The 13,351-nt window shown below is 34.4% G+C and overlaps 1 protein-coding gene across 1 annotated transcript in view; it reads right to left on the bottom strand.

The window, feature by feature from the left end:
* The window catches only part of LOC138713023 (dipeptidase 1-like), an 876,181-nt gene that overhangs the window by 281,310 nt on the left and 581,520 nt on the right, over positions 1-13,351 (bottom strand). The window contains exon 7 of the mRNA XM_069844705.1: positions 1,711-1,843. Coding sequence (XP_069700806.1) covers positions 1,711-1,843 — 133 coding nt within the window. The remainder of the gene's footprint in view (positions 1-1,710; positions 1,844-13,351) is intronic.

Genomic DNA, 13,351 nt, shown 5'->3' with positions numbered 1-13,351 from the left:
CGTTGCCACAATAAAGCTAGATTTGTTGGCTGTAGGCTTATACTAGAATTATATTATTTTACTGTACCGAAGTACATATGATATTTCCATGCAGATTTTCTGCGTCATCATACGATGTAAGAGTAATGGAACGGAGAAAAATTCTCTCCGGCGCCGGGCTTTGAACCCGGGTGTTCAGCTCTACGTGCTGATGCTTTATCCACTAAGCCACACCGGATACCATCCCGGCGCCGGACAGAATCGTCTCAGATTAAGCTCCAACTCTTGGGTTCCCTCTAGTGGCCGCCCTCTGCACTACTTCATAGATGTCTATGAACGTAGGACCAAAGTCCACACATGTGCAGAGGTGCACTCGTTAAGAGTGACTATTTGGCCGGGATCCGACGGAATAAGCGCCGTCTTAAATCACTTCGTGATTTACGCATATCATATATTATTTTAATGTACCGAAGTACATATGATATTTCCATGCAGATATTCTGCGTCATCATACGATGCAAGGGTAATGGAATGGAGAAAAATTCTCTCCGGCGCCGGTATTTGAACCCGGGTTTTCAGCTCTACGTGCTGATGCTTTATCCACTAAGCCACGGAGAGAATTTTTCTCCGTTCCATTACTCTTACATCGTATTATACTGGAGTTGATTCTTTCAGGCATATAAAAATTTCGAAGGAAAAAATTAATCGAATACCGTATATGAGTAATGTTTGAATAGCAGTTCCGTTTTGAGGTGCCGCAATACATAGATATACAGGGACATCATTTTATTTTTACTTGCATTTTTATTGTACCTGCATTTCTGAATGTACTTCACTCTCACCCCTTCACTAATGTCCTTGCTTCCGTCAGACACACAAACTTACGGCCGCTGTTGCATTCGAAGTCTTCAAGCAGTGAAGTAAACACTGCAGTGTATAGTGTGTTTCATAAATATGATTGCGTTTTCTATAGAAGAAAGAACCTATATTAATAATATCGTACTAAAAAATTATATTGAAGAAACGATAAATTCAATTTCAGAGAATATGCTTCAAAATGTTTTTAATAATATGCGTACTGAATTGAAGCCTGCATTGTAATGAACGGCAACCATTTTCAGCAACTTGTTTAAAAATTCTGATTAGCTAGTGACATTTGTAATAACATGAGTTAAGTGCATCCAGTGTAAGCTAAAGTATCTAAAATTTTAGTGGCAAAGGGATATTTTATTCGCATCACACATTAAAATTTAAATAAAAATTTCACCGATTTTACGAAAGCTTAAATATTTAAACCCCATTTTCTCAAAAGTAACTTAAGTGCACTTACAGCCCTTTACTTATGACCCCCCTCAATTTAAATACACTCTCTATATTGTATGATAACATCAATAATTAATATGCTAAATAAAGTAGACATTACATAACGAACATAGCCGCCTGAAATGTTGAGTTTTTGAAAAAAAAAAATGTTACTACTCTACTGTAAATTCCGTAAAAGTGATGATCAAACTGAAAATCGTAATATCGTATTTCCCTACAACATAAACGGATACACTACTTTTCTCTCCTCCTATAGCTAGTAAAATGATTTGTTTACATATTGCACTAGTAACATCAAACTCCTGTAATGGAAGGGGGAAACAGTGTTTCCAAGTATAGCCAGGTTAATGTTAAAAATGTTGGTAAAAATAAAGTGATGTCCTTGTAGAAAGAATACCGGTACGTTACCTTTGACGGAGGTGACAAGCGTGAGGTGCTCAGGGTTGAGGTCCGCCAGCCTCTTGATGAGGTCGATCTGCTCTAGCGTGAGCTGCACGGCGTCCAAGTACTGGGCATCGCACGGCACGTATGCGGACCAGAACTGGAACAACCAAATTGCCGGCATTACTGCCTGGCACTCCACTTCGGGCGCGCCACCGTGGCTTTGTTTATCTCTCTCGCGACAGCGATATTTTTACTGTTCACCAGACTTCACAATGCCCCTGTGACGCCAGCCAGAGCGAGGTCAGACACCAGTAAAGGGGAAAAGGTGTAAAGCTGTAGTAATAGCATATAGGCTACATAACAAAATGATTCCACTAAAATGGCCCGTTCCCCCACACGCGTTTAGTAAAATACAGGTCCTTTAACACATTTCTAATATCACTTTTTATAGGTAACTGCTTTTCACAAAATTTTAAGTGACTATTACACTCTTACTACGTCATACTACTTTTGACCAATAAAACGGTACGAAAGGACGTATTTCAACCAATCATGGCTGCTTATCGCACAATTTTATCGCGTCCCTAGCATTTGTTTCTTTGTTTGCCAACATTTGAAACTGCGCTGGTCTGGACATCAAAAAAAATATATATATATATATATATAATTACAAACCACTCCAGTCGATGCACAGCAGTTTCAAATATGACTCGCATTGGCATTCAAGAACAAGAATTAATAAAAATCACTGATCATACCTGTGCATCTTCTGAAATCCGATTTACAAATAAATGAAGAGCACCATTCGGAAATCCTGAATAAGTTCAATACACCATGTAGGCCTAAATCAACGAGTTCCACTTCTATTACGCACACGTCCAATATAACGTCAATTGAACCACCAACCATATTCAAATTTGAAAATTGTACATTCAATAATTATTCCTTTTAAAATTATTCATTCGGAAATTCTGAATTAGTTGAATACATCATGTAGGCCTAAATCAACGAGTTCCACTTCTATTACGCACACATCCAATATAAAATCAATTGAACCACCAACCACATTCAAATTTGAAAATTGTACATTCAATAATTATTCCTTTTAAAATTATTCATGTTTATTTCTTATGTCATCGTCGTTAATTAAAACTTTTCTAATACTTGTGTATATTAGTTAGGTTATGTTATAGCTTCTGCTATGTGTATATTAGTTAGGTTATGTTATAGCTTCTGCTATATGATATTATGGATAGTCACGTATCAGAGATTGTTTAATATTAAGATTTATTGAAAATCATCTGTCAAGTGATGTTGATTACTGGGATTCGGATAATTGAAGTGGAATGTTGCATTTTAATAAAAATGAAACAATCAACAAAGCCTTCTTGACTACTAACATTGCCATCCAGAACTTCTCGACGAGAAGGCATTGCTCGCTACTGCCATCTAGCATGCATCTAGCGTAATATTGGTAATGTTGAGATGGTACAATAATACATTTGAAGACAGTTGTATTTTCGTAAGTCAATTAATATTTTATTGTATTGGAGTACTTCGTTACTTTTAATCTTTATATACTTTCTTCTAATCGTGTAATAGTCAATTAAATCCCACTCGAGTTTTCATTTTCTCTAGATAAATCAAAACGTCTAGTGAGATTACTGTTGATAATATGTGCTATGCACGCAAATAAGAAGATACAGATGTATACGTTCATAAATAAATAAATAAATAAATAAATAAATAAATAAATAAATGCGTAAATGAATGTAATTTATGACAGGAGAAAATATCGGAAGGACTCTGAAAATACGTATTATTATTATTATTATTATTATTATTATTATTATTATTATTATTATTATTATTATTATTATTAATAAAAACTAAATAAATTTATAATACGAATATTTATTTTCAGTCAATGAGTTTGCTATTAATATATGTAAGGTGCAAGTCTTTACATTATATGATTGAATGTTGTGTGAACGTTTTCGTCGGTTTCATACCAACATCATCAGATACAACATTCTATATAGCAATATCATCACTAACAAGTACATATGTCTCTACAAACCAAAATACAATATATATTAATAAGCATACAATTTGATTAAAACATGATAAAAACCAACATCATTAGGATATAAATGTGTTTTTCTTGTGTGACTACACCCTACTGTCAAATGATTGAAAGCACACGTGTTATTACAATACTTATACAATAGTAATATGCGTTACAAGAGCGGTATGTTGAAGTTTTCATGTTCGAGGAAAAGTTTGAAAAAGCGAAACGTATTTCAGCTTTTTTATTTTCCGAGAATTGAAAGAAAACATACCGCTCGTGTATCGTACATTATTTTGTGCGAAGATCGTTTATTACATACCTGAAAGAGGAATTTCTAATTAGTTGCAATGAAATCTCCATCTTGGTGTCTGTTCAATGACGGCAAATTTGCAAAACAAAAATATCTATCTTCAACATTGTTGCTTTAAAATGTTTTCTGTGTTTACTATACTCCAGCAGGCCGTGATATATTTCTATCTTTTTTTTCCCCAGTCTATAAATGCGAACTTAAAACAAACGTTAAGGTTAAGTAATGATTTAGAGTTTGCTTAATTTTTGCAAATATTTAAAAACAATAATTAACAGTGCAATTTAGGTGAAATTGCAGTGGTAAGTTTCCAATTTATAATTATTACTATATTGAACGTCTCTAAAATTAATATGTTAAAAGCCTAAAGCAGTAAAATCAATATGTCACTTAAGCGGTAAGAAGAGGGAAATTGTTATGTTTGTTAGGTTGGGAATACTGAATGTGGAATTTTAGACTTTCCGCGGATTGGTTTTGTGCGGAAACCAAGCAAATACGCACAAATATGTTTGCAGGTCTTCACTGATAAAATAATAAAAATAAAATGAAATCTGTATACTTTATTGTGTGAAGAGATGCAATTACAGTCTTTGAACTATGTTAACTGCATCTCTTCACACACACTACAGTATACAGATTTCATTTTATTTTTATTATTTTATCAGTGAAGACCTGCAAACGTATTTGTATAAGCATTGTAATCACACGTGTGCTTTTAATCATTTGACAGTAGGGTGTAGTCACACAAGAAAAACACATTTATATCCTAATGATGTTGGTTTTTATCATGTGTTTATCATATTGTATGCTTATTCATATATATTGTATTTTGGTTTGTAGAGACATATGTACCTGTTAGTGATGATATTGCTATATAGAATGTTGTATCTGATGATGATGGTATGAAGCCGACGAAAACGTTCATACAATATTAAATCATGTAATGTAAGGACTTGCACCTTGTAAAGTCATTGACTGAAAATAAATATTTCTATTATCTATCATAGACTTTTCTCAAAATCAATCAAAATGAATTGCAAAATAAATAAATTTAATTACATAACGGGAACCATAAAGAGGACACTAAAAAATAAAACTAGAAAAGACTCAATAATAAAACCGTATAAAGGAATGGCCTTCCCCACTGTAACTTATGGATCTGAAACATGAACATTGACTGCAGAATATAAAAGAAGAATACAGACAGAAAAATTAAATTTCTCTGACCCATAGCAGGATATACAAGACTGGATAAAAACCAAACAATGAAATAAGACAAGAGTTAAAAATAGAAGCAGTAAATAAAACAATAACAGAATATAGAACCAATTAGAAACAACACTTGGAAAGAATTTCAGTAAACAGGATAACCCAAGCATCATACAACTACAGACCCCAAGGACGTAGAAACCCAGGACGACCAAAGAAGTGATGGACACAACAAGATTTTGGAGTCGGAACAGACTAAAATTGTCTAAAACCGTGAAGGAGAAGAAGAAGATTATTATTTACTTACTCACAAGTGGTTTTTAAGGAACCCGCAGGTTCATTGCCGCCCTCACCTAAGCCCGTCATCGATAGGATTACCATAAGAAGAAATTATATAGAAGGACAAGGAATCTAAAATAAGAGGACAATGCTGAGAAAAGGAGGACTTTTTAAAAATCGGTATGAACAAAATTAAAGACAAAACAATGGCTCACTTTAGTTTTCTCACCGGTTGCTAGGTCAGTATTACATCTGTACCCTACTTATCGGTGAAGCCCCTTTTTGCACAAGAGCCTGAAGGAACCAACTTATAACAAATAACTATGGAACTGTTCACAGGACATGTCCTTGAAATTATATTTCACCATGATGATACCTCTGACTGTCTCCGTTAGCATGCGATCTCGTTCTTTTGTCTATTGAGCAGATATTAGGGAAAATACTTTCACAGCACTTCCATTGTGACTTGGGATAAGTAAATAGAATTGACATATTTTTAAGAGTTCTGAGAAAGTTTCAGTGCTCGCAGAACTATTGGAATTGAAGAATTTGCACCATTGTTTATCTAAGCTTAAATCTTTGTCCAAATTTAACTTGATAGGCATATCTTTGTACATTGCAGAATAAAATTATAAAATAGCTTATAATCAAGAATAGTGACATTTTTAGAGTGTAAGAATTCAATGCGAGTCAATAGGTCATCAAATTTTATGTTTTTTTATGTGCTCCAGCTTCAACCATTGAAAGCAGTTAAATTTTTTCATAGGTTTTCACCATTTGTTTAGATATTCTATGCATAATATCGCACATTGTTCAATATTCATATTAATTGTAGTTGAAATGCGTAATGCCGGATATTTAAATTTTTTTAAATGCCTACCGGACAGGATAAAATGATTAAAAAAGAGAACATGTCCTCCTTTTGCCGGACGGATGGTAACCCTACCTATCGGTCCCTATCCTGTGCAAGATTAATCCAGTCTCTATCATCATATCCCACCTCCCTCAAATTTATTTTAATATTATCCTCCCGCATACGTCTCGCCCTCCCCAAAGGTCTTTTTCCCTCCGGTCTCCCAACTAACACTCTATATGCATTTATGGGTTCGTCCATACGTGCCATATGCCCTGCCCATCTCAAACGTCTGGATTTAATGTTCCTAATTATGTGAGGTGAAGAATAAAATGCGTGCAGTTCTGCGTTCTGTAACTTTCTCCATTCTCCAATAACTTCATCCCTCTTAGACTCAAATATTTTCCTAAGATTCTTATTCTCAAACACCCTTAATCTCTGTTCCTCTCTCAGAGTGAGAGTCCAAGTTTCACAACCATACAGAACAACCGGTAATATAACTGTTTTATAAAATCTAGCTTTCAGAATGTTTGACAGCAGACTAGATGACAAAAGCTTCTCAACCGAATAATAACAGGCATTTCCCATATTTATTCTGCGTTTAATTTCCTCCCGAGTGTCATTTATATCTGTTACTATTGCTCCAAGATATTTTAATTTTTCCATCTCTTCAAAAGATAAATCTCCAATTTTTATGTCTTAATTTCGTACAATATTCTGGTCACGAGACATAATCATATACTTTGTCTTTTCGGGATTTACTTCCAACCCTGTCTCTTTACTTGCTTCAAGTAAAATTTCCGTGTTTTCCCTAATCGTTTGTGAATTTTCTCCTAACATATTCACGTCATCCGCATAGACAAGAAACTGATGTAATCCGTTGAATTGTAAACCCTCTCAGTTATCCTGAACTTTCCTAATGGCATACCCTAGAGAGAAGTTAAAAAGTAAAGGTATTATTATTATTATTATTATTATTATTATTATTATTATTATTATTATTATTATTATTATTTGTCCTTAAATATGTGAATAATCTCATAATTTTTGGACTTACTGTGAGTGTCACTTTAGCAGATAATGAAAGCTATAACAAATTTGTCATCAAGAATTATTTTCACGTCATAGCGGACTATTTTGCACGTAACACACAATCGAGTGTAGTGGAATTGTGGCGCTGTTTGCAGAGTAGCCAGGATACTCATCTCAGTGCTGCAATTAATTGGACAGCTGTGAGAGTGCCTCAACAAGGATCCAATTATATCGAGCGTCCAATTGGTCAGGCTGTAAGCTTCCCTGCGGTGGTAAAAGGAACAACTGGAGACGATTTCCTTGCAAACAAGACTCTTCGAGATTACCTCACGCAACGAAATATAGGGCTTTGCAAAATGTCAATTAAATCATCGAAGTCAATCTCTATTCTTCTCAAGAGCTTTTTATGAGTAGCCGGAATGCTGTCCTACTGAAATAATTAAAACTATACGTATCTGAAAGAGAGTCACTATAATATTATTGATCCTTTAGTATTTTGTAGCAGTTTTCATCAACACCATTATAACTACATAATATTGCATTTTGACGGATTACTCCTGTGATGTCAAAGCAAGGGCATTTTTCTGACTTGACGTCGTGCGCGTGCTTCAAGCGCTAGGTATGGAAGGAGGAAGGATTATGTACTGCATATGAATAAGCAGCCTGATATCCAATGCTATTGGACAATGGAGAAGACGCCTACAAATAATTGTGCGGGCAAATGGCGGTCATATAGAGCTTCATTTTAAATTTTTATTATTTGAAACATCATTAATTATTAATTATACCATCATTCAGGTTCTGCATTTTGAAGTAATAAATCGTCTTCAAAAACCACATTTTTCGCATCATTGTGTATTGGCCTCCATTAGATTTTATTTGAGCCTCAAGAAAACACAATAAAAAGTCCTGCTCATCTTAAAAGTCTACTCTTTCCAACAGTGTATTTCTTATAAATTAATGTCATGTATTTCCGAAAATAGAGTATTTCTAATTTTGTGCCTTTTTTGGCCCTCTGTGTACATTTAAAATAAAATAAATTCTGTTCACGTTAATTTTTATATCCTAAGGTGTAGTGCCCAATATTCGTCCTCTTGCCTAAATTCGTCCCCCACAATATTTCGTCCATAACATGTCGCATCCTGGTGATGGTCAGTAGAGACTATCCCTCTTTATGTAGTAGCAAGCGTGCTTTCAATTGGAACGAGTGTTATTGTCTTGTTTCATTGCTATTTAAGGTTTAAATATCTGGAAGGTGAAAAACTATTCTTCTTATATATTCTCAGCATTGTTTCACAGCCTAAGGTACGTATTTTCATAACATTTTTTTGCTCCTATATATAGAGTAAAGTGTCTAGTGTAAGAATATATATTAAATGGACCGGACATTGCAGCGTGCTTAGAACAAGATGCCGGCATACTTTTGTGGCGCACATGCCTAAATTTCGTCCCCCAGAACGTGTCTAAATTTCGTCCCCGGGACGGATTTCGGAATGCTATTTCCATATCATGTAATTTCAGTAGGGTTGTTACCATTTATATTTCCAGTTGTCTTCAGATGGGAAAACGAAAACTCTGGAGCAAGGAGGAATTGATAGAAGCCGTAAAACCTGTTAGGGAGAAGAAAATGGGCTACAAATTGGCATCTAATCGACATCAACCTACCCAAGTGATAGAACACCAGGAAACTGAACCTGAAACTTCAAATTCTGTGATCAGTCCAGAAGATATTCGGAAAGTTCCAGTGATAGAGCCATCGTCTTCCAATAGGCGTGGTACAGCACTTCTAGTAACGAGTACACCCCTTAACAACAGCGTTCAGACAGCAGCAGGAAAGAAAAGCTAATGAGTCTGAAAACCAAAAGCGAATGCAGATGAGAAGAAATCTTAACGTCGACTTCTGCATCACTATCACTTCACAAACTGGAGCCTCAGTTTCAACCAAAAAAGTGCCCCGAAACAAACAAAAAATAAAATTGTCTGCGAGTCTTCTAGCGACAGTGGAAATGAGGATGAAGACAATGATGATAAAGATGTAGTATTCCCGTTATGTGGGAAAACATTTCATAACATAAGCAAGAACAGAAATGGATCAAATGCACACAATGCTGCCATTGGTCCCACGAAATGTGCTCTTCATCTTGTGAACACAAAAAATGTATTTGTAACATGTGTCTGAATGGGTAGAACATAAAATTCAAAGGTTTTAGTTCTATTGGATGCAATGAACTATTTAATGTAAGGTTAAGATGTTAAACTATGTAATTTTGTTTTGAAAGTGCTAAGAGACTTAGGAAAATATCACATAACGGAGTTTTTGTTTTACAAAATGTAATTTAAATACTTCTGAATGCTCTCTTCCAAACTTTCTGTAATTATTCATTACTAATGAACATTATTGGTGATCTATGTTTTTATATCATTGTACTACTGAAATAATTGTCATTCAATATGTTAAAAAGTATAGGGGACGACATTTAAACCGCTTCATTGAAATGTAAAAAACTGCATAACTTCATTCTTCATGTCTTACATTCAGTTTGATTCCAAATTTATGAATTTCGAATTCTGTGTCTTGTAGTTAAATGTTGAAAGTTCTTAACTAGATTAGTTTCAAGTCTTGAACATTAATGGTATATGAATGGTGAGACAAAACTGAATGGGGGACGATAAATGGGCACCCTACCTTAATAAACTGAGTTCATTTCTGAATTTTAATGTGTTGCTTTGAGATTTAAATCTCCAAAACAAAGCCCTGCAAAACACCAATAAATACTACGTCGACATAAACGTGCCCCGTGCCTGCCCTCTATTGCACTACTCGGGAAAACGATGTAAAGACGCTCATGGTCCCTGCATGCCATCTGTTGCAATAGTCGAGAACACGCTGAAAATACACTTATGGTCACACTTTCACTACCAGTAAAGTGACAAGACAAGATATTTGTAAAAAGCCAACAATTGGACATTTAATTACGAACGAATGAAAACAGTCGTATGCATTTCTTTTCTATAATAGTAATTAAGACGATTGTATGCAAATAATGAAACTCGCTTACACTCGTTTCATAAACACACTCGTGTCTTAATTACTATTATTATAGACTCATTGCAAAATGTACTATTATATTAATGGTAAGCCTATGCCAAGGTGAAATTTTAATTTTCTAATCTAACCGGATTAAAGGGAAATATCTGTACAGTTATTGCACTCCTTATGGGTAGCGATTATTCTAAATTTCATTTTATTTTCTTTCAGAATATGTGAATTTAAGTTAATTACAAAATCGCAATTTTTTAAACAAATTTTAACATTTTTGTCTGAAATTTCATTTTCATTATTTTAAAATTCCCTAAAACAAAATTTACTATCCAGATTTTTTTATATCTTTTATCCTCGCCCAACAAAAATATTTCTTTTCATATTGTCAAACTATAAAATCTGTAAAAAAAATTTAGCAATTCCAGCAAAAAAAAATAATATTTAAAAAATGTGAAACCTAAAAAAAATCCTCACAGTAGGTTTTTTTACACACACATTAAAGAAGTTTCACAGAAATTATCATTCGTATAATGTGAATTTTGTGGATGAAATAGAATTTTTAGCAAAGCAAAATGTGCAAAAAAAGGAAAAAAAATTAGTTTGAAATTAATATAAACTAATGATTATGGCATTTTAATTATGCTTCTTTCTCTTTTTAGTTAAAAATAAAAGAAATGAAATAATTAATGAGAAACTGGAAATGAATGTGTAAATTTAGATAAGACAGATTGATAAACAAGATGTATTGGTCGAAACTTGCACTAAAACAATACGTAAGTGTAAGAAAGACCAAAAAAAAAAAAATTTAGAAGGTAGCCAGACCAAATAATGTTAGTATTGATAGAAAATTTGTTATTAGAATTGTATTTATGAAATTGGTAGATGTGTATAACTTGTACATATTGTTTAGTGTATGTATTGATTTTCTGAACTACTAGTATTAAATAAAAATGAAAAATACGGCTTTTAAAAACTGCCGCCGAAACATGCAATTGAGAGGACTTAAATGCATGCAAGTTTCCCCAGAGCGTCCTTACATCATAAACAATAAGTGTTAACTAAAAATTAAAAATGTGATTTTTTCACCAAAAATGAAATTCTCTAAATTTATTTCCCTAATAATAGTGTGTTGTGTTAGTAATGTGTAAAACTGTAAAAGGGAGAGTTTATCAGTTAGGAAGGAATATTTGTCAGTATCATGAAGTAGATGCTCACATAGGGAGTTTAATAAAGATGGGTTCCTACATTTCAAAGACGTGATTTTCTATAGTTGTTATACACAAGCTGATAACAGGCTTGTGTTCGCTCAAGTTAGTATGAAAGGACTTCCCTTATCAGCTTAAAATTCATATCCACTACCGGGTTTCATCGTCACCGTCTCATTCAAACGTCAGAAGGGAAGGCTTTAAAGGGACTATCAATCTCCTTTTGAGGCGTTGGAATGATTACTTTCTTTTCAACCCTGGTCACCTCTTTCAAGTAATGAGATTCTCCCCTGTCATCCACAACCCCTATTACAGTGAAGTGGGGTGTGTCACATATCTGGATGCGTCTCGTCTTGAGGGTGCAGGTCACGACTCGAGGATGTAAGTGTGCGGTTCTCACGGTGATTCCAGTCTTTCGCAACTTCTCTTTCTTCGTCGTAGAAGGCAAGAGTGCACATACAACACTTGTGTGTCTTTATTAAACCAAAGCAATGAATTCTCTATGGAGTTAGGTTCTACTAAAGAGAACGAACGAATGATTGATTGATGGCCAGGTTCACTAGCTATATAACTTGATGGCTGAAGAACTGGATAACTCACTAACAAACTGACTTGCTGATAGGTTGAATACCTGGCTGATTTACTGAAAGACATTAGCTAATCCAATGAATTACTGAAATATGCAAGTGAAACATTTTTAGACAAGTTTTTAGAATTGATAAATATGTGCTGGAAAAATGGATTTATACCGGATAAATGAAATGAAGCCTTAATAATACCACTACATAAAAAAGGAGATAGGAATAACTGCTCGAACTATAGAGAAATAAACCTCCTAAATTCCTCGTACAAAGCATATGCAAAGATATTAACGACAAGGTTAAGCACAATATCAGAAAATATATTACAATATTGAGAATGAAGTTAAGTTGAAAATTTTTTTTATCTTTTTTATTGGGTTATTTTACGACGCTATATCAACATCTAGGTTATTTAGCGTCTGAATGAAATGAAGGTGATAATGCCGGTGAAATGAGTCCGGGGTCCAGCACCGAAAGTTACCCAGCATTTTCTCGTATTGGGTTGAGGGAAAACCCCGGAAAAAACCTCAACCAAGTAACTTGCCCCGACGGGGATTCGAACCCGGGCCACCTGGTTTCGCAGCCAGACGCGCTGACCGTTACTCCACAGGTGTGGACAAGTTGAAAAATAATCATAATATGGATATTTAAACACATTTTTGAAAATGGTGGCCGTTCATTTCGATATAGGCGTCAGTTCTTTTGTGCATATTATCGCACTATAGACTATTGTACCTAATGCCAATTAGCAGTTTCGTCCTTCGTACTAGTAACTCATGTTGAAATAATTCTATAAAAGAGTACGTTACGTACTGTAAATTCAATCTTCATTTCTGCCCAATCCGAAAAGATAAAATTACTCAGACATACTATCTACTGTCCGTCCAAGTGGTTATATAATAGGGTCGTAGAAAGAGAGGAAACACGTGACAGTTAATTACTTAACGAGGCCCTTTTATTTAAGTTGTTTTAAACAGTTGTATAATATTACGTAGACGTCCAATTCCAAACAGAAATTAATTTTCTCAGAAAAGTGCTAAGACAGCCCAGCCACTAGCCTTTACAGAGAAGCGAGCAGAAGCGGG

This window comes from Periplaneta americana, chromosome 14 (genome assembly GCF_040183065.1).
Source record: "Periplaneta americana isolate PAMFEO1 chromosome 14, P.americana_PAMFEO1_priV1, whole genome shotgun sequence".
Taxonomy (NCBI): Eukaryota; Metazoa; Arthropoda; class Insecta; order Blattodea; family Blattidae; genus Periplaneta; species Periplaneta americana.
Note: the sequence above shows the minus strand (reverse complement) of the source record. Positions and strands in the feature narration are given on the sequence as shown.